The sequence below is a fragment of the Oncorhynchus tshawytscha genome, linkage group LG03 (assembly GCF_018296145.1).
Source record: "Oncorhynchus tshawytscha isolate Ot180627B linkage group LG03, Otsh_v2.0, whole genome shotgun sequence".
In the NCBI taxonomy this organism is placed as follows: domain Eukaryota; kingdom Metazoa; phylum Chordata; class Actinopteri; order Salmoniformes; family Salmonidae; genus Oncorhynchus; species Oncorhynchus tshawytscha.
Window position 1 is genome coordinate 16,779,374 of NC_056431.1, and position 21,557 is coordinate 16,800,930.

At 42.7% G+C, this 21,557-nt stretch overlaps 1 protein-coding gene across 2 annotated transcripts; it reads left to right on the forward strand.

Annotated features, from left to right (window-relative positions):
• The first annotated feature begins 5,049 nt into the window (after positions 1-5,049).
• Positions 5,050-21,201, forward strand: LOC112228771 (death-associated protein kinase 2). Of its 2 annotated transcripts, XM_042310959.1 has the most exons (12): positions 5,051-5,492; positions 15,984-16,112; positions 16,396-16,617; positions 17,366-17,504; positions 17,677-17,806; positions 18,524-18,572; positions 18,689-18,715; positions 18,977-19,129; positions 19,237-19,282; positions 19,442-19,531; positions 19,758-19,844; positions 20,188-21,201. In XM_042310959.1, exons 2-12 carry the CDS (start codon positions 16,051-16,053, stop codon positions 20,266-20,268), a joined length of 1,086 nt encoding a protein of 361 aa, XP_042166893.1. In that variant the 5' UTR covers positions 5,051-5,492; positions 15,984-16,050; the 3' UTR covers positions 20,269-21,201. The 2 variants fall into 2 exon arrangements, with proteins under 2 accessions (XP_042166898.1, XP_042166893.1); XM_042310964.1 differs by lacking the exon at positions 18,977-19,129 and having other exon boundaries at positions 5,050-5,492.
• The last annotated feature ends 356 nt before the right edge of the window (positions 21,202-21,557 follow it).

Here is a 21,557-nt window from a genome sequence, read left to right on the forward strand (position 1 = left end):
GCAGCACTAAGGTCTAGGAGCACGAGGACAGATGCAGAGCCTCGGTCTGATGCAATTAAAAGGTCATTTACCACCTTCACAAGTGGAGTCTCAGTGCTATGATGGGGTCTAAAGCCAGACTGAAGCATTTGGTATACATTGTTTGTCTTCAGGAAGGCAGTGAGTTGCTGTGCAACAGCCTTTTCTAAAATTTTTGAGAGGAATGGAAGATTCGATATAGGCCGATTTTTAAAATATTTTCTGGGTCAAGGTTTGGCTTTTTCAAGAGAGGCTTTATTACTGCCACTTTTAGTGAGTTTGGTACACATCCGGTGGATAGGGAGCCGTTTGTTATGTTCAACATAGGAGGGCCAAGCACAGGAAGCAGCTCTTTCAGTAGTTTAGTTGGAATAGGGTCCAGTATGCAGCTTGAAGGTTTAGAGGCCATGATTATTTTCATCATTGTGTCAAGAGATATAGTACTAAAACACTTGAGCGTCTCTCTTGATCCTAGGTCCTGGCAGAGAAGTGCAGACTCAGGACAACTGAGCTTTGAAGGAATACGCAGATTTAAAGAGGAGTCCGTAATTTGCTTTCTAATAATCATGATCTTTTCCTCAACGAAGTTCATGAATTTATCACTGCTGAAGTGAAAGCCATCCTCTCTTGGGGAATGCTGCTTTTTAGTTAGCTTTGCGATAGTATCAAAAAGGAATTTCGGATTGTTCATATTTTCCTTAATTAAGTTAGAAAAATAGGATGATCGAGCAGCAGTAAGGGCTCTTCGGTACTGCACTGTATTGTCTTTCCAAGCTAGTCGGAAGACTTCCAGTTTGGTGTGGCGCCATTTCCGCTCCAATTTTCTGGAGAGCTAGCTTCAGAGCTCGGGTATTTTCTGTGTACCAGGGAGCTAGTTTCTTATGAGAAATGTTTTTAGGGGTGCAACTGCATCTAGGGTATTGCGCAAGGTTAAATTGAGTTCCTCAGTTAGGTGGTTAACTGATTTTTGTCCTCTGGCATCCTTGGGTAGACAGAGGGAATCTGGAAGGACATCAAGGAATCTTTGTGTTTTCTGTGAATTTATAGCACGACTTTTGATGTTCCTTGGAACAAACGTAATAAAATGGTGGTCCGATAGTCCAGGATTATGAGGAAAAACATTAAGATCCACAACATTTATTCCATGGGACAAAACTAGGTCCAGAGTATGACTGTGACAGTGAGTGGGTCCAGAGACATGTTGGACAAAACCCACTGAGTCGATGATGGCTCTGAAAGCCTTTTGGAGTGGGTCTGTGAACTTTTCCATGTGAATATTAAAGTCACCAAAGATTAGAATATTATCTGCTATGACTACAAGGTCCGATAGGAATTCAGGGAACTCAATGAGGAACGCTGTATATGGCCCAGGAGGCCTGTAAACAGTAGCTATAAAAAGTGATTGAGTACGCTGCATAGATTTCATGACTAGAAGCTCAAAAGACGAAAACGTCTTTTTTTTTTTGTAAATTGAAATTTGCTATCGTAAATGTTAGCAACACCTCCGCCTTTGCGGGATGCACGGGGGATATGGTCACTAGTGTAGCCAGGAGGTGAGGCCTCATTTAACACAGTAAATTCATCAGGCTTAAGCCATGTTTCAGTCAGGCCAATCACATCAAGGTTATGATCAGTGATTAGTTCATTGACTATAATTGCCTTTGAAGTAAGGGATCTAACATTAAGTAGCCCTATTTTAAGATGTGAGGTATCATGATCTCTTTCAATAATGACAGGAATGGAGGAGGTCTTTATCCTAGTGAGATTGCTAAGGCGAACACCGCCATGTTTAGTTTTGCCCAACCTAGGTCGAGGCACAGACACGGTCTCAATGGGGATAGCTGAGCTGCCTACACTGACTGTGCAAGTGGTAGACTCCACTATGCTGGCAGGCTGGCTAACAGCCTGCTGCCTGGCCTGCACCCTATTTCATTGTGGAGCTAGAGGAGTTAGAGCCCTGTCTATGTTGGTAGATAAGATGAGAGCACCCCTCCAGCTAGGATGGAGTCCGTCACTCCTCAGCAGGTCAGGCTTGGTCCTGTTTGTGGGTGAGTCCCAGAAAGAGGGCCAATTATCTACAAATTCTATCTTTTGGGAGGGGCAGAAAACAGTTTTTAACCAGCAATTGAGTTGTGAGACTCTGCTGTAGAGCTCATCACTCCCCCTAACTGGGAGGGGGCCAGAGACAATTATTCGATGCCGACACATCTTTCTAGCTGATTTACACGCTGAAGCTATGTTGGTGATCTTGGTGATATCTGACTGTTTCATCCTAACATCGTTGGTGCCGACGTGGATAACAATATCTCTATACTCTCTACACTAAAGCCACTGTTGTCTGGATTAGAGGTCGACCGCTTATGATTTTTTTTAACACCGATAGCGATTATTGGAGGACCAAAAAAGCCGATACCGATAAATCGGCCAATTTTTTATTTTTTATTTGTAATAATGACAATTACAACAATAATGAATGAACACTTATTTTAACTTAATATAATACATAAATAAAATCCATTTAACCTCAAATAAATAATGAAACATGTTCAATTTCGTTTAAATAATGCAAAAACAAAGTGTTGGAGAAGAAAGTAAAAGTGCAATATGTGCCATGTAAGAAAGCTAACGTTTGAATTCCTTGCTCAGAACATGAGAACATATGAAAGCTGGTGGTTCCTTTTAACATGAGTCTTCAATATTCCCAGGTAAGAAGTTTTAGGTTGTAGTTATTATAGGAATTATAGGACTATTTCTCACTATACCATTTGTATTTCATATACCTTTGACTATTGGATGTTCTTATAGGCACTTTAGTATTGCCAGTGTAACAGTATAGCTTCCGTCCCTCTCCTCGCCCCTACCTGGGCTCGAACCAGGAACACATCGACAACAGCCACCCTCGAAGCAGCTTTACCCATGCAGAGCAAGGGGAATAACTACTCCAAGTCTCAGAGCAAGTGACGTTTGAAACGCTATTAGCGCGCACCCCGATAACTAGCTAGCCATTTCACATCGGTTACACTAGCCTAATCTCGGGAGATGATAGGCTTGAAGTCATAAACAGCTGTGCTTGCGAAGAGCTGCTGGCAAAACGCACTAAAGTGCTGTTTGAATGAATGCTTACGAGCCTGTTGCTGCCTACCATCGCTCAGTCAGGCTGCTCTATCAAATCATAGATTTAATTATAACATATATAACATAACACACAGAAATACGAGCCTTTGGTCATTAATATGGTCGAATCCGGAAACTATCATTTTGAAAACAAAACGTTTATTTCAGTGAAATACGGAACCGTTCTGTATTTTATCTAACGGATGGCATCCCTAAGTCTAAATATTCCTGTTACATTGCACAACCTTCAATGTTATGTCAATATTACGTAAAATTCTGGCAAATTAGTTCGCAATGAGCCAGGCTGCCCAAACTGTTGCATATAACCTGACTCTGCGTGCAATGAATGCAAGAGAAGTGACACAATTTCACCTGGTTAATATTGCCTGCTAACCTGGATTTCTTTTAGCTAAATATGCAGGTTTAAAAATATATATACTTCTGTGTATTGATTTTAAGACAGGCATTGGTGTTTATGGTTAGGTACAGTCATCAAACGATTGTGCTTTTTTCGCAAATGCGCTTTGTTAAATCATCCCCCTGCGTTGCATCAATTATATGCAATGCAGGACACGCTAGATAAACTAGTAATATCATCAACCATGTGTAGTGAACTAGTGATTATGATTGATTGATTGTTTTTTATAAGATAAGTTTAATGCTAGCTAGCAACTTACCTTGGCTTCTACTGCATTCGCGTAACAGGCAGGCTCCTCATGCAGTGCAATGAGAGGCAGGTGGTTAGAGCGTTGGACTAGTTAACTGTAAGGTTGCAAGATTGAATCCCAGAGCTGACAAGGTGAAAATCTGTTGTTCTGCCCCTGAACAAGGCAGTTAACCCACCATTCCTAAGCCATCATTGAAAATAAGAATGTGTTCTTAACTGACTTGCCTAATTAAATAACGATTTCCGATTGTTATGAAAACTTGAAATCGGCCCTAATTAATCGGCCATTCCGATGAATCTGTCGACCTCTAGTCTGGATGCTGTCTGATTGATCGCTGCCAGTTGTCATCTTCATCTCAACTAATTTGAGTCTCAAAGCACTATTGCGGCCTACCTCCTTTTCCTCCTCAACCTGTACTGTCACTGCCTCGATCAGCGGATCAGGCACGTCTTTTCTTTCATTCACTGCTTTTCTTGCATTGGCTAACTGCGATCATCTACTTTATTCACATACTGTATGTATATATTCTATATTCTATCTTTATTCACATACTGTATGTATATATTCTTCTACATTTTCGAATTTAGTCTCTCTTTATGTTGATTCTTCGCGGGAGATGCTTTCAAACAAGAAAGTGCTGTGCGGCTCGAGGCATTTTAACCAATCAGGTTGCCGGAAGGGCCATTAAATGCCAGTAATCAGTCGCATGTCAGGGCATTTCTCCTCTTTCAGCACTACGTCTGCAAAGGCTATAGCAATGTATGGACTAGCTAATGATATGCTCCGGAAAACAAGCTTTTGAATTATATATGATTCAACATGGAGAGTTTTAAAAATAGCGATTGAAGTTCTACATGAAACATGCTATCAAGAACGATATTTATGGTAGGTGTAGTTGACGAAGTTAATATAAAATTATACAAATAAAGTATTTATATACATTATTGCCGATGTATTTGTACATTTTTTGAAAGTATATAAGTTATAGTTGCAAAATATCCCAATATCTGAAAATTGACAGATGAAGCAAAATCACAATTTTTGCGTATGGCCTTAATGGGAAAAGATAATCCAAAAGTAACTGAAAGTAGCCTAATCGGATTAAGTTACTGAGTTTGGGTAATACAAAATTACGTTGATTACAATGTTGGACAGGTAACTAGTAACTAACGGATTACATTTAGGGTTACCTACCCAACCCTGCCTTTAGGGTACTTTTTTACCACATCACACAGTAGGCTACAACTCCAGTGCACTGTGCAGTAGGCCTATTTGCAAATGGCACGCAACATATCCAATACATTTGATTGTAGTAGACTAATCAGTGGATTGATTCAGGGCCACCACAGGCACCTTTTATAGTCTACATGAATATTGAGGTTTAAAAAAAAAAGTATGCGAGGGCTTTCCTTGGTGTATGTCGCGTTTCTCTAGCTCCCCTGTAGGCTTGGGTAACCAAAGCGCATTGAAATAAAGGGAGCCGTCGAACCAGTCTGCCTACTACTCTCTCCGGCACGGAAACCGGTTGCTGTCGGGAATACGGCACAACCTAATTATTTCATTTCAAGGGAGACAAACTTACTTTAAATTCGGGCGTTCGTAAAGCCTACTACACCGTTGAAGAAGTAGAAAGTTGTGACACGCCTAACCCCACATCAAAACTGCGCCCGAGATGATCGTGAATTTATTTGGGTGAGTAGCTTTAACTATAACCACCGTCTACAGACGTTTTTCTCAAACGAAAGATGACCCAAAATCAATTTATTTGAGTAGGCTTGTTTATGAGGAGCCATTTCCCTCTGGTCTGTCTGTTGGTTCCATTTGATGAAAATCAAGCGGTGTTGGCCATTTAAAACATTATTTTTTAAATATTTTTTTTAGGGATGTGTAATGTCATACAAAACCCATGGACGCTGCTTTTACAATGTCACAAATTACGCATCAACTTTTCCATTGTCACTTGTTTCAGGCTTGAATGGATGATGCCACGTTAGACTCTATCCTTCACACACAAGTGGCCAAAGCATTCCCCTCCCATTCTTCATGTCAATTCTCACAATTGTTTGATATAAATAACTCACTTCTCATTCATGCACTCTCTCTCTGCTCTCTCTGTTTTATGGGACATAGCTGTGGTGATACCCTATATGTGTCCTAATCTCTGGGGCTATACAGATGCCATATCTTAATTTGATCATCCCGTTGCAGTAATGTTCCTCAACAACAGGAAATGCAAACTTGTAGTGTATTCAATGTTTAAAAGGGCTTTTAAAATTTGTAATTTCCACATAATCTCAGACTTGGTTTGCCTTAATGAAAAATGTATCAACCACAGGAGGTTGGTGGCACCTTAATTGGGGAGGATGGGCTTGTGGTAATGGCTTGTGCGGCATTAGTGGAATGGTATCAAACGCATGGATTCCATTTGTTTGATGCCATTCCATTTGCTTCGTTCCAGCCATTATTATGAGCCGTCCTCCCCTCAGCAGCCTCCTGTGGTATCAACCCCTACAAAAAATGTCCATTGATTATAACAATTAACATTTCCTGTTGCTCCAGGATTATATTCCTGTTGTGTGAAACTGGCTCAAATTAAGATACAGCATCTGTATATGTTTTTCCATTTGGACAGTCAGTCCTTGACAATGGATGTACTGGAGTAGACGTTTTACTAGTGTTACAGTAGTCTAGTAGTGGACCAGAATAGGTCATGCATATGACATGCAGTCAAATACACATGCACGTACACAGTCACATGCACACAGTCACAAGTTCACACACAAATTAACTTTCAGGCACACCTGTTTAATTGAAATGCATTCCAGATAACTATCTCAACTGTGAAAAGTGTAAAACAAATCAAAATATATTTTAAATTTGAGATGATACAAAGTAGCCACCTGTTGCCTTGACAGCTTTGCACACTTGAGGCATTCTCTCAACCAGCTTCATCTGGAAGGCTTTTCAAACAGTCTTGAAGGAGTTCCCACATGCTGAGCACTCGTTGGCTGCTTTTCCTCCACTCTGCGGTCCAACTCATCCCAAACGATCTCAATTGGGTTGAGATCGGGTGATTGTGGAGGCCAGGTCATCTGATGCAGCACTCCACCACTTTCCATCTTGGTCATATAGCCCTTACACCGCCTGGAGGTGTGTTGGGTAATTGTCTTGTTGAAAAACAAATGATAGTCCCACTAAGCACAAACCAGATGGTGTGGCATATCGCTGCAGAATGCCGTGGTAACCATGCTGGTTAAGTGAGCCTTGCATTCTAAATAAATCGCACAGTGTCAACAGCAAAGCACCATCACACCACCTCCATGCTTCACTGTGGGAACCACACATGTGGAGATCATCCGTTCACCTACTCTGCGTCTCACAAAGACACCGGTTGGAACTAGACATCTAAAATTTGGACGACTCAGACCAAAGGACAGATTTCCACTGGTCTTAATGTTCATTGCTTGTGTTTCTTGGCCAAAGCAAGTCTCTTCTTATTATTGGTGTCCTTTAGTAGTGGTTTCTTTGCAGCAATTGGACCATGAAGGCCTGACTCTCGCAGTCTCCTCTGAACAGTTGATGTTGAGATGTGTCTGTTACTTGAACTATGAAGTTTTTATTTGGGCTGAAATCTGAGGTGCATTTAACGCTAACTTATCCCTTGCAGCAGAAGTAACTCGGTCTTCCTTTCCTGTGACGGCCCTCATGAGAGCCAGTTATATCAAAGCGCTTGATGGTTTTTGCGACTGCACTTGAAGAAACTTTCAGTTCTTGAAATTTTCTGTATTGACTGACCTTCATGTCTTAAAGTAATGATGGACTGGTGTTTCTCTTTCCTTATTTGAGCTGTTCTTGCCATAATATGGACTTGGCCCTATTTGGTAAAATACCATCTTCCTTATACCATCCCTACCTTGTCACAACACAACTGATTGTAGCAAACCCATTAAGAGGCGGCAGGTAGCCTAATACTTAGTGTTGGACTAGTAACCGAAAGGTTGGAAGATCGAATCCCCGAGCTGACAAGGTAAAAATCTGACCTTCTGCCTGACTGACTTGCCCAGTTAAAAAAATAATAATAATAATTAACAAGGCACACCTGTTAATTGAAATCCATTCCAGGTGCCTACCTCATGGAGCTGGTTGAGAGAATGCCAAGCTGTCAAAGCAAAGGGTGGATACTTTGTAAAATCTCATATATTTTGATATGTTTAACACTTTTTGGGGGGGCTCCAGAGTGTGCAGCGGTCTAAGGCATTGCATCTCAGTTCTTGAGGCGTCACTATATACACCCTGGTTCGAATACAAGCTGTATCACAACCGGCCGTGATGGGGAGTCTCATAGGGCGGCTCACAATTGGCCCAGCGTTTGGCCGGTGTCGGCTGTCATTATAAATAAGAATTGGTTCTTTACTGACTTGCCTGGTTAAAGGTTTAAAAAAAATACAAATACATTATTACATGATTCCATATGTGTTATTTCATAGTTGTGATGTCTTCACTATTATTCTACAATTTGGAAAATAGTAAAACTAAAAAACCCTTGAATGAGTAGGTGTGTCTAAACTTTTGACAGGTTCTGTATACACGTCACATGTCCTGCCATTGTCTCCCAACAAAGGCATAGACACAAACACCCTGTCATCAGACTCTTCTCTTTTCAAACTAGCACACAGACACACTGTCATTTCACACATGCATGCATGCACACCACACAGACACACACATCCTGTTTTTTGTACCATATTTTTCCAGTTTGCATCAATGCATATTGTCAGACAAATGCACCGGTGTGAGCGAACACACGCACAGACAGAAAAATAATTGTGAGCCCATAGCCGCACGAAGGTGTTTGGGGGTGCGTAATTACAGGCAATATCCACACTGAGCTGAAGACCAGGGTTACGGCTTACAAGGAATGGACATGGACGCATACAAGAAAGCCCGATATGACCTCAGACGAGACATCAAACATGCAAAAGAACAATATAGTAGGAATCCTATTACATGGGCTCCAACTCTCATTTTATGTGGCAGGGCTCGCAGACGATAATCGATTACAAAGGGAAATCCAGCCGTTTAAACGTTTTTCTCACATTGGCCATGGAGAGCGAGATCACACAATAATCCTAAAAACAGGGGCTTTCACGAAGGGAGCATAAAAAGATTGTGTGATCTCGCTCTCCATGGCCAATGTGAGCAAAACGTTTAAACGGGTTAACAATCACAAGGCCGACCTGCCATACAGAATACCAGGGTTCGTTCTCAAAGCATGCGCAGACCAGCTGGTGGGTGTCTTCACAGACATTTTCAATATCTCCTTGTCCCAGTCTGTAATCCCAACATGTTTCAAGCTGACCAACATTGTCTAAATGACTATCGCCCTGTAGCACTCACATCTGTAATTATGACGTGCTTTGAAAGGCTGGTCATGACACACAACAACATCATCCCAGACTCCCTAGACCCACTCCAATTTGCATACTTCCCCAATAGATCCACAGATGATGCAATCTCAATTGCACTTCATTACTGCCCTCTCCCACCTGGGCAAGAGGGGAAATGACTGTGAGAATGCTGTTCCTAGACTACAGCTCAGTGTTCAACAGCATAGTCCCCACCAAGCTCATCACCAAGTTATGGACCCTGGGACTGAACCCATCCCTCTGCAACTGGACCCTGGACTTCCTGACAGGTCGAACCCAGGCGGTGAGGGTAGGCAAGAACACCTCCACCACGATGTCCCTCAACACGGGCCCCCCCCCATGGGTTTGTGTTTAATCCCCTCCTGTACTCCCTGTTCACCCACGACTGCGTGGCCACGCACAACTCAAACACCATCAAGTTTGCTGACGACACGACGGTGGTAGGCCTGATGATAGACGCCGATGAGTCAGCCTACAGGGAGGAGATCAGAGACTTACCAGTGTGATGCCAGGACATCAACCTCTCCCTCAACTTCAGTAAGACCAAGGAGCTGATCATGGACTATAGGAGAAAGAGGGGAGAGCACGCCCCCATCCACATCGACAGGGCTGTTGTGGAGCGGGTCAAGAGCTTCAAGTTCCTTGGCGGCCACATCATTAATGACTTAACATGGTCCACACCTGCACAGTCGTGAAGCAGGCATGGCAGCACCTCTTCCCCCTCCGGAGGCTGAAAAGATTTGGCATGGGCCCTCGGATCCTCAAAGTTCTACAGCTGCACCATCGAGAACATCTTGACTGGCTGCATCACCACTTGGTATGGTAAATGACAGCAAAGCACTACAGAGGCTGATGTGAACAGCCCAGTACATCCCTGGGGCTGAGCTCCCTGCCATCCAGGACCTTTTATATCAGGCAGCGTCAGAGGAAGGCCCGAATTGCCATATACTGTTCACTCTGCTACCATACAGTCGTGGCCAAAGGTTTTGAGAATGACACAAATATTAATTTTCACAGTCTGCTGCCTCAGTTTGTATGATGACAATTTGCATGTACTCCAGAATGTTACAAAGAGTGATCAGATGAATTGCAATTAATTGCAAAGTCCCTCTTTGCCATGCAAATTAACTGAATCCCCAAAAAACATTTCCACTGCATTTCAGCCCTGCCACAAAAGGACCAGCTGACATCATGTCAGTGATTCAATCGTTAACACAGGAGTGTTGACAAGGCTGGGGATCACTCTGTCATGCTGATTGAGTTCGAATAACAGACTGGAAGCTTCAAAAGGAGGGTGGTGCTTGGAGTCATTGTTCTTCCTCTGTCAACCATGGTTACCTGCATGGAAACACGTGCCGTCATCATTGCTGTGCACAAAAGGGCTTCACAGGCAAGGATATTCCTGCCAGTAAGATTGTCCATAAATTAACCATTTATCGGATCATCAAGAACTTCAAGGAAGAGCGGTGCAATTGTTGTGAAGAAGGCTTCAGGGCGCCCAAGAAAGTCCAGCAAGTGCCAGGACCATAACCTAAAGTTGATTCAGCTGCGGGATCGGGGCACCACCAGTACAGAGCTTGCTCAGGAATGGCAGCAGGCAGCTGTGAGTGCATCTGCAGGCACAGTGATGCGAAGACTTTTGGAGGATGGCCTGGTGTCAAGAAGGGCAGCAAAGAAGCCACTTCTCTCCAGGGAAAAACATCAGGGACAGACTGGTATTCTGCAAAAGGTACAGGGATTGGACTGCAGAGGACTGGGGTTAAGTCATTTTCTCTGATGAATCCACTTTCCGATTGTTTGGAGCATCCAGATAAAAGCTTGTCCGGAGAAGACAAGGTGAGCGCTACCATCAGTCATGTTGTCATGACAACAGTTAAGCATCCTGAGACCATTCATATGTGGGGGTTGCTTCTCAACCAAGGGAGTGGGCTCACTCACAATTTTGCCTAAGAACACAGCCATGAATAAAGAATGGTGCCAACACATCCTCAGAGAGCAACTTCTCCCAACCATCCAGGAACAGTTGGGTGACGAACAAAGCCTTTTCCAGCATGATGGAGCACCTTGGCATAAGGCAAAAGTGATAACTAAGTGGCTCGGGGAACAAAACATCGATATTTTGGGTCCATGGCCAGAACTTCCCAGACCTTAATCCCATTGAGAACTTGTGGTCAATCCTCAAGAGGTGGGTGGACAAACAAGAACCCACAAATTCTGATCAACTCCAAGCATTGATTATGCAAGAATGGGCTGCCATCAGTCAGGATGTGGCCCAGAAGTTAATTGACAGCATGCCAGGGCGTATTGCAGAGGTCTTGGAAAAAGAAGGGTCAACACTGCAAATATTGACTCTTTTTAAATCAACTTCATGTAACTGTCAATAAAAGCCTTAGACACTTATGAAATGCTTGTAATTATACTTCAGTATTCCATAGTAAAATCTGACAAAAATATCTAAAGACACTGAGGCAGCAGACTTTGTGAATTAATATTTGTCATTCTCAAAACTTTTGGCCACGACTGTACATTGATCTGGTACTCCCTATATATAGCTCCATTCTTGTGTATTTTCTTCCTCTTGTTACTACACTGCTCAAAAAAATAAAGGGAACACTTACAACACAATGTAACTCCAAGTCAATCACACTTCTGTGAAATCAAACTGTCCACTTAGGAAGCAACACTGATTGACAATAAATTTCACATGCTGTTGTGCAAATGGAATAGACAACAGGTGGAAATTATAGGCAATAAGCAAGACACCCCCAATAAAGGAGTGGTTCTGCAGGTGGTGACCACAGACCACTTCTCAGTTCCTATGCTTCCTGGCTGACGTTTTGGTCACTTTTGAATGCTGGTGGTGCTTTCACTCTAGTGGTAGCATGAGACGGAGTCTACAACCCACACAAGTGGCTCAGGTAGTGCAGCTCATCCAGGATGGCACATCAATGCGAGCTGTGGCAAGAAGGTTTGCTGTGTCTGTCAGTGTAGTGTCCAGAGCATGGAGGCGCTACCAGGAGACAGGCCAGTACATCAGGAGACGTGGAGGAGGCCGTAGGAGGGCAACAACCCAGCAGCAGGACCGCTACCTCTACCTTTGTGCAAGGAGGAGCAGGAGGAGCACTGCCAGAGCCCTGCAAAATGACCTCCAGCAGGCCACAAATGTGCATGTGTCTGCTCAAACGGTCAGAAATAGACTCCATGAGGGTGGTATGAGGGCCCGACGTCCACAGGTGGGGGTTGTGCTTACAGCCCAACACCGTGCAGGACGTTTGGCATTTGCCAGAGAACACCAAGATTGGCAAATTCGCCACTGGTGCCCTGTGCTCTTCACAGATGAAAGCTGGTTCACACTGAGCACATGTGACAGAGTCTGGAGACACCGTGGAGAACGTTCTGCTGCCTGCAACATCCTCCAGCATGACCGGTTTGGTGGTGGGTCAGTCTTGGTGTGTGGTGGCATTTCTTTGGGGGGCCGCACAGCCCTCCATGTGCTCGCCAGAGGTAACCTGACTGCCATTAGGTACCGAGATGAGATCCTCAGACCCCTTGTGAGACCATATGCTGGTGCGGTTGGCCCTGGGTTCCTCCTGGGTTCCTCCTAATGCAAGACAATGCTAGACCTCATGTGGCTGGAGTGTGTCAGCAGTTCCTGCAAGAGGAAGGCATTGATGCTATGGACTGGCCCGCCCGTTCCCCAGACCTGAATCCAATTGAGCACATCTGGGACATCATGTCTTTGTTCCATCCACCAACGCCACGTTGCACCACAGACTGTCCAGGAGTTGGCGGATGCTTTAGTCCAGGTCTGGGAGGAGATCCCTCAGGAGACCATCCGCCACTTCATCAGGAGCATGCCCAGGCGTTGTAGGGAGGTCATACAGGCACATGGAGGCCACACACACTACTGAGCCTCATTTGGACTTGTTTTAAGGACATTACATCAAAGTTGGATCAGCCTGTAGTGTGATTTTCCACTTTAATTTTGAGTGTGACTCCAAATCCAGACCTCCATGGGTTGATAAATTTGATTTCCAATGATAATTTTTGTGTGATTTTTGTTGTCAGCACATTCAACTATGTAAAGAAAAAAGTATTTAATAAGAATATTTCATTCATTCAGATCTAGGATGTGTTATTTTAGTGTTGCCTTTATTTTTTTGAGCAGTGTATTTAGTTATTAATATCTTTAAACTCTGCATCGTTGGGAAGGGCTCGTAAGTAAGCATTTCACGGTAAGGTCTACACCAGTTGTATTCAGCGCATGTGACAAAATGTTGCTTTGGTATGTAGTGATAGAACTTCCCATGACTGAGTGTGAGGAGTATGTTGACGTATTATCCGACTATTGATTGGAACTCATGCAGTAGAAACTCCCAGGCCCTGTAGACGGGCCACATAGGGGCATATGGACACACCTCTCTGTCTTTCTCTTTTCACAGAATGATTCTCATCTGTGTTGCGGTTAAGCAGAACACATTGGCCCGTGGTTAGTTAGTGTGTGCGTGCTGACAGCACATTGGGGTGTTCACTGATAAATTAAGGATTTTTCTGGGGATATGTAAATATTTACAGATCCAGAGCATGCCTTTGTGCTCCAGCATCAGCATGGAAGGATGTGTGTTGGTGGTTGTGCGTGAAGAATAATTATTTAGTTTTCGTTGCTAAATCAAAAAGCCATAATGGAACATTTGTTAAGCATTCATTAACGTGACGTAACATCTCTATTACCCATTTAACATTCATAAACAACTTCCATACCTCAGGCAAGGTGATGTCGAGACACACACACACACACACACACACACACACACACACACACACATATGTGTGTATATATATATATATATATATATATATATATATATATATGACACGCAGCAGAAAATGTCTGTTCTATATAAAACATCCGGATAAGGGCGCTGTCAGTGGCTGCCTTTGTTCAAGTTATCAGTGTTAGTCCAGGACTAACCATCAAACACACACATGAAATACAAGGAAGCTGTGTAGTTAAAAAAAAAACATTTTTAGGCTTTTCCAATCGCTTTGGTGATCTTTTCGTGGTGAATTTTCTAATCTCTTAGTACAAAACTCCAAACTGGTAAGACTTGTAAAACAGCAAATCTTATATTCAAAACCTTTTTTATTTTGTATTCATTTTGTTTGGAGACTTTCACCACACAAGCATTGATCCAAAATATATGTTTAGGGAAAGAGGGATACCAGTCAGTATTACAACTGAAGTGTGTCATCCCCACTGAATCAGAGGTGCGGGGGGGTCTGCCATAATCGACATCTATGTCTTCGGTGCCCGGGGAACAGTGGGTTAACTACCTTGCTCAGGGGAACAGTGGGTTAACTACCTTGCTCAGGGGAACAGTGGGTTAACTGCCTTGCTCAGGGGAACAGTGGGTTAACTGCCTTGCTCAGGGGAACTGTGGGTTAACTGCCTTGCTCAGGGGAACAGTGGGTTAACTGCCTTGCTCAGGGGTAGTTGTTTTTAATAACCTGCCCAGGGACTGCGGTTGAAAATTAGCCGGCTGGCTAAAACCGGCACTTTTACTGAAACGTTGATTAATGTGCACTGTCCCTATAAAAATAAACTCAAACTCAGGGGAACAGTGGGTTAACTACCTTGCTCAGGGGAACAGTGGGTTAACTACCTTGCTCAGGGGCAGAATGACAGATTTTTACCTTTGTCACTTCGGGGATTCGATCCCGCAAACTTTCAGTTATTGGCCCAATGTTCTAACCACTAGTTTACTGTGAAATACCATGAACATTGATTTCATCACCAAAATGCATCATGATATCTTCTCAATTTAGTTATTTTAACTAACAGTTAATCTAATAGCAGCAAAATTGCCCTTTGAATGTAATATATTATACATTATACATTATATATACAGCAATGTATATTACACTGTTTTCACATTAGGCAATAGACTGGCACTACCCATAAAAATAGACTGAAAATGTACTTAATTTCTATCCCATGCGTGATTTAAATTTAAAGGGACTGTTCCCACGTTCAGGGAGACTGCATTCACAGTAAATGCTGCATATGTCGCCTCAGTCAGAAATGACCTTTTAAATTTCAATCACGTTATAGCTCTGAACTTTCACAATACAAATTGAATTGGGGCCTAGATGCTACAGAGCAGATCTTCAGCATGAAGTATTGCATCGAGTCAATTGGAAATGTGCTTAGAGTTTTGAAACGACTGCCTTTTTGAGGATCTGTTTTGTACTAACCGTTGTGACATTCTTGTGAACATATCACCCAAGCGATTGAAAAAACTGTAATGTTATACAAATCATGGGGTTTGGCTGTTTTCTTGTGTTCGTAGCTACGCGAAGTAGGGATGATAAATACATTTGAAAAAATCCCCCCCCCCCCAAGCCAACCTAACACATCTGGAAAGGGAAAGGGGGATAGTTGGTCAGTTGTTCAAATGAAATGTGTCTTCCGCATTTAACCCAACTCCTCTGACTCTGCCAGCGAACACTGTTGTTTGCCTTTTTTCAATTTATGTCCACGTCTGTTTCCATTAGTTTATAGTTTATCTACTTTGGTCTTGCTGCTATACGCTTGTCATAATTCTATCTACACACAGAGTTCTGTTTATTGTCCCGGCATTCTTCCATGGTTCCTGACGCTGTCTGGTGCCTTTACTTGCTTCTGTCTTTGAAATACATTTTAGTTTACCTTCCACATCTGTTCTGTCATCCCTCTTTTCTTCCCTCACTTCTACAGAATGCAGTAGCTCTGGGAAACACAGAAAAAGAGTGTAGGGGGGGAAAGAGGGAAAAAGAGCAAGACCATGGCTCAGATTAAGCTGCAGAATGTGGAGGACTACTATGAGATTGGAGAGGTTCTTGGCAGGTGAGTGAAGGTTTGGAGTAAAGAATGAAATGGCGCTAGACTTGAATTTACATTCATCTGAATTGATTTGAATTTAACTTTACGTAATTTACTTATAAAGCTAGGGATACACTGCTAAGTAAATGGTACTAGAAAGGTGCAATGCCCCTCAGTTTCTCTCTCTCTCTCTCATCTCAAATTCAAACAAGCTTTTGGCCTATTAGCGTCACAGGAGTAGTTCAGTGTAATATCGAGCACAATGCAAAAGTTCTCTATGATAACATCCCTCTCTGCCCCCCTCTAGTGGTCACTTTGGGCAAGTGCGTGCGGTGCTGGAGCGTGCATCCGGGGTCCGCTGGGCGGGGAAGTTCCTGAAGCTGCGTCGCAGTGCCAGTAGTCGCCTGGGCCTGGAGAGGAAGAGTGTGGAGAGGGAGGTGGAGATACTGCAGAGCTTGCAACACGCCAACGTCATGGCCCTCAGGGACGTGTTTGAGAGTCGCGCTGAGGTGGTGCTCATCGTGGAGCTGTGAGTCAAGTGGGGACAGATGGAGGGAGGGGGAGACCTCTGCTGGTCTCTGTCTGTCTGTCATCCCCCCTCAGCCCACAGCAGGTGGGATGGAAATAGTTGCGTGGAGCACCTATCTCACTCCCACCCTGTTTAATGGGAACACAATGAGAAGCACTTGGTCCCGTCAGCCCATCTAATCCTCCTATCAATACTAGCACTAATCTAATAGTCCAGGCCAGACAGACCACTCAAAACTATTAATATAACTGAACAACCCACAGACACACACAACTGCAATCAACCTGGTGCTGTACTCCAAGAGGCAAGAGTGTGCATGAATAAAAGATCTTGAAGCAAATTTTTAGGCTGATTCGCTTTTGAGTAAGTTTAATAGGAATGACTGAGATGCCATTTTTATAAGTCGATAGATGTAAGATCTTAATTTGAGCCAGTTTGATACAGCAGGGAAACAATTCTGCAGCAACAATAAATTTTTATTATGTGGATTATCATTAATGGACATTTATGAAGGGGTTGATACATTATTCATAAAGGAAAATCAAGTCTGAAATTTCAAAGTGGAAATTAAACTTCAGAAGCCTTTTGAAGTCTCAAATATATTAATGGTTTTAAATGTTCTCCTGTAACAGGATGCTCAAAGATCCTACATCTGTATGTGAGAAAGATATTCTACTGACAAACTTACATCTATTTAATTATATTTATGTTTTTGCTCTCCTCCACTCCCCTTCCATCTCTGCTCTAGTATCAGTGGTGGGGAGCTGTTTGATTTCATAGCAGAGAAGGAGAGCTTGTCTGAGGAGGAGGCCATAGAGTTCCTGAAGCAGATCCTCAAGGGAGTTGGCTTTATGCACACTAAGAACATTGCCCACTTTGACCTCAAGGTGAGACACACAAGGATAGCAATAGTGCTGATAGAAAGCAGTGTTGCCCCGTTCCGTGAATTAGGTGGGACGGGCCCCTCCTTTCCTGACCCTTGACTAAATCCATTTGGGCTGTTTTTCATTCCGTCAGGATTTGGCATTGTTTGTGTAACGCTCTCTGTTTTCCATTTAGCCAGAGAACATCATGCTGGCAGACAAGATGATGCCACACCCCCACATCAAGATCATTGACTTTGGACTGGCCCATCGCCTCAAACAGGGGGAGGAGTACAGGAGCCTCTCTGGGACCCCACAGTACATCGGTAAGTGGAACATTCCACGTGTTTACTGTCTGTGTTTGGTGGTGGAAATTGTGTCAGACAGTATGTGTGAGCATTTTGTTAGTGTGTGATAATGGTGTGTGTCTTCCTGTCTGTTTTAGTTTTTATTTAGCCTGAGCCTCTAGAAAGGTGCTTTAGTTTCCATGGAGACAGTTTCCAAGGGGTAGTAGTGTGGCTGTGGACAGGATGTGACATCAGAGCACGTGGTGGGGCACTGGGGGTAGTGAGAGATGTGTGACTAGGTGAGAAGTTTCAACAGGCCTGAAGTACGTGATGCAACCTGAGTCGCCAACACAAAGAGTGTAACGGAATGATTACTTGCATGGGGATTATTGTAGGGCCATGGATTCTACCATAACCCACTCATTCCCCAACTAGTTGCCCATTTTCATGTGTTTTACTGTAAGAATTTAGAGCATTTAAAGTCAGTTAGAGAATACCATTCTACTGTGCAACAGCAGTCTTAACATCACCCAGTGTTTCCCTAACACAATGACACAGTGACTGTTGTGACAAAAGGAAGTGACACGCTCCTCTATTGTATTCTCAGGTCCTTACAAAATATGTCGCTCTATTTTTTTGACTATCTGTTCTTTTCATCTCTTACACATACTCTGTTTTTCTGGATAAGGCTGGATTGTGTTGTGTGTATCTCATGATTTCTCTCTTTCTCGCTCTCCCTTTCTGTTCTCCTCCCAGCCCCTGAGGTGATTAACTACGAACCCCTGAGCGAGGCAGCCGACATGTGGTAACTATTACTACAATGTTATTCATTAGAAAAACAAAATGTCCCAGCTGCCATGACTGCTGGGGTAAATAGTTTTGTGTACAAAGTCACTCATCTCTCTTCTCTTTCCTCTCCAGGAGTATTGGTGTGATAACCTACATATTGTGAGTATACAGAACAAGTGGACAATTTGAACTTGACATATCGTAGCTACCAGTGGAGGTTGGTGGGAGGAGCTATAGGATGACGGGCTAATTGTAATGTCTGGAATTAAATTTATGGAACAGTATCAAATATGAAACCACGTTTGACTCCCTTCCATTTATTACATTGCAGCCATTACAATGAGCCTGTCCTCCTATAGCTCCACCCACCAGCCTCCTCTGGTAGCTACACATATTCTCTAATACCCCCCTATTCTACAGGTTGAGTGGTTTGTCCCCCTTTCAAGGAGATAATGATGAAGAGACACTAAAGAACATCGTGGGGATGATCTATGAGTTTGAAGAGATCTATTTCAACCAGACCAGCGCCATGGCCAAAGACTTTATTGAGAAACTGCTGGTCAAAGACCCAATGTAAACAAATGGTCACGCATTCATTTATTAGTGTAATTGATATGGTTGTCTATAACGTCTGTATACTATGCAACAGTCTATTACTTAATGATGTGTCCCTCCTACAGAGAGAGAATGACAGCGAATGAATGTCTAGTACACCCTTGGATCAAGGTGAGATAGAATTGTGATTTGATTGGGGTAACTTTAATACATAAGCACATTATAAGGTTTGAGTAGGAAAGTTGTGAGTGATTCACACTGGAAAGCATGTCACTTTGGATAAAGGCTAAAGTGTCTATTAAAATATCACGTTAATTCCTTGTTTATCAGCCCCTCACGCGCAAACAGGCGGCTAACAGAAGTCGATCATCCATCAACATGAAAAGCTTCAAGAAGTTCAACGCCAAGAGGAAATGGAAGGTAAGTGCCAGTGGTGCATCTCAATACTCCAAAGTAGCTTCCTCTTCTTTTCTCTTACCCTGTATCTGCATTGGTGTGCAGTAGTCCTACAATACTGGTGAGAGGGGGACACCTGCTGGTCCAGACATTGTATTGCACCATATTTTCCTTCTTAATCTTTCAAAAGTACTGCTTTCCTATGGACACCTCTTTTCATACCCTTCTTAACACCCCCCCCTCTCTGTAGATGTCGTTTAACATGGTGTGGGCGTGTAACAGATTATTTCGCCTGCAGTTGCAGTGTAAAAGCAGGCCGCAGGAGGACCCGGAACTGGTAAGAGAGCAGAAAGGACTGGGTCTAGACCAGGAGAAATGCTGGCTTCTGCCCTTTTATTAAAGTCTGACTAAGACCTGTAGAACTAACTGTGTGTACTGTCTGGGCAATCAATAACGCCAATTTTAATCAATCGTAATATACTAATCAATTACATGCCATGGAAGGAACAAAAACAGGAAAACTACACCCCTAGCAGATAAATGTTGCACCCATATTTCATAATATTACTATACCTTTTATTTGAACTGTTATAAAGCCTTTATTATCCTCTCAATATCAACATATTGATGAGGCTGTTGATATGCTTATATCTGACTCTCTGCATTTGTCCCCTTGTCAGAGACAGTGTGAGAGCGACCAGGAGGACACGGAGACCAAGCCTGCTTCTCTCATTCGCCGTAGACTCAGCAGCAATTCCTAAATAAGACCCCTGGGGTCACTAACACAGCCTCAGACCACCTCTATCCATCCCACCATGGGGAAATGGAGAGAAGTCTTTTGTGAGTGATGCACCGGTCAACAATACTCTAAGTTACAGAATGACTGACTATGGCAGTGACGATACGCGTAACGAACACGTGATGTGCAGGTGCCTAAAGCCAGTGTTGGTCCACAGAGTTGAATCTTAATGTCCCAGACATGGTTCCTGATAAAAACCAGTGTAGTTTACAAACCGCTTCTGTTGCACCTCACCCCCATTTGACCTAAGGTGTAGCCATTTTCTGAAATGTATTTGTCCGTGCCTTTTAAGTTTGACATATTTATTTTCTGAAAATGCCAAAACCTTTGTTTTAGGTTTGATGGTTTACAGGATCGAGTTTGTCCCACTTATAGCTAACCTCAATTGCAATTATTCTGCCTTACAATATTATGTGGTTATTATTTAGCCTCTGATATTGTTGACTGCTGTGTGCCTATCAAAGGTCAAGATTTTTCCAAACTGATTTAATTGAATTTTCTTCGACATATGCATTTCATACAATTAACTAGAAAAAGTACTTGGTAACATACATTATTTGATTCTATCTTGATATAAGCTTATACAGAGCTACTGTACTATACACAGTTTTAGCCATGTTTGATATTAAGTGTTTGACACTGACACGTGTAATGTGGTCTTAGTGTGTAGAGCCCTTAAAAGCCAAACTTCATCTTAGATATACTTTGTTGAACATTTCAACTATCTTTGGCATGTCAAATTTACAGTTGTGTTTTTTTAAATGGAAAGCTTTTTTTATAACCTTGTGTAGGCTTGTTTTATATATATAATAATAATAAGAGTTTAATACTGACAACCATGTTTTGTGAATTGTGTGATGGTGAATAAACAATTGTTTGTCTGATGTTAAAGCTATTACAGTATATACGTTTGTTGCTTTGAAAACACACCATTTTTAAAAAGACAGCAGACTATTTGCACTGGGTTGAGTCATCAGTTTCTGTGGCACATGTTACCATATTAGAACCATGAGATCAAGATAGTCAGTGAACTGCAACCTGTATCTAGCTTGATCTCAGTGAACCTAAAGTGAACATCACAATCATTGTGAAAGTTCATTGTAACAGACTAACAGTTTAGAAGAAGTGAAGCCTACAAACTTCAGTCTTTCGGTTCTTGTTCTAAATTGGTTCGGGGCTGTCATCCTCATGTTCTTATCAAAGGGTGGGAAATTGTTGCCATTTTCCTCTGGGTTTATACAAGGGTATGGA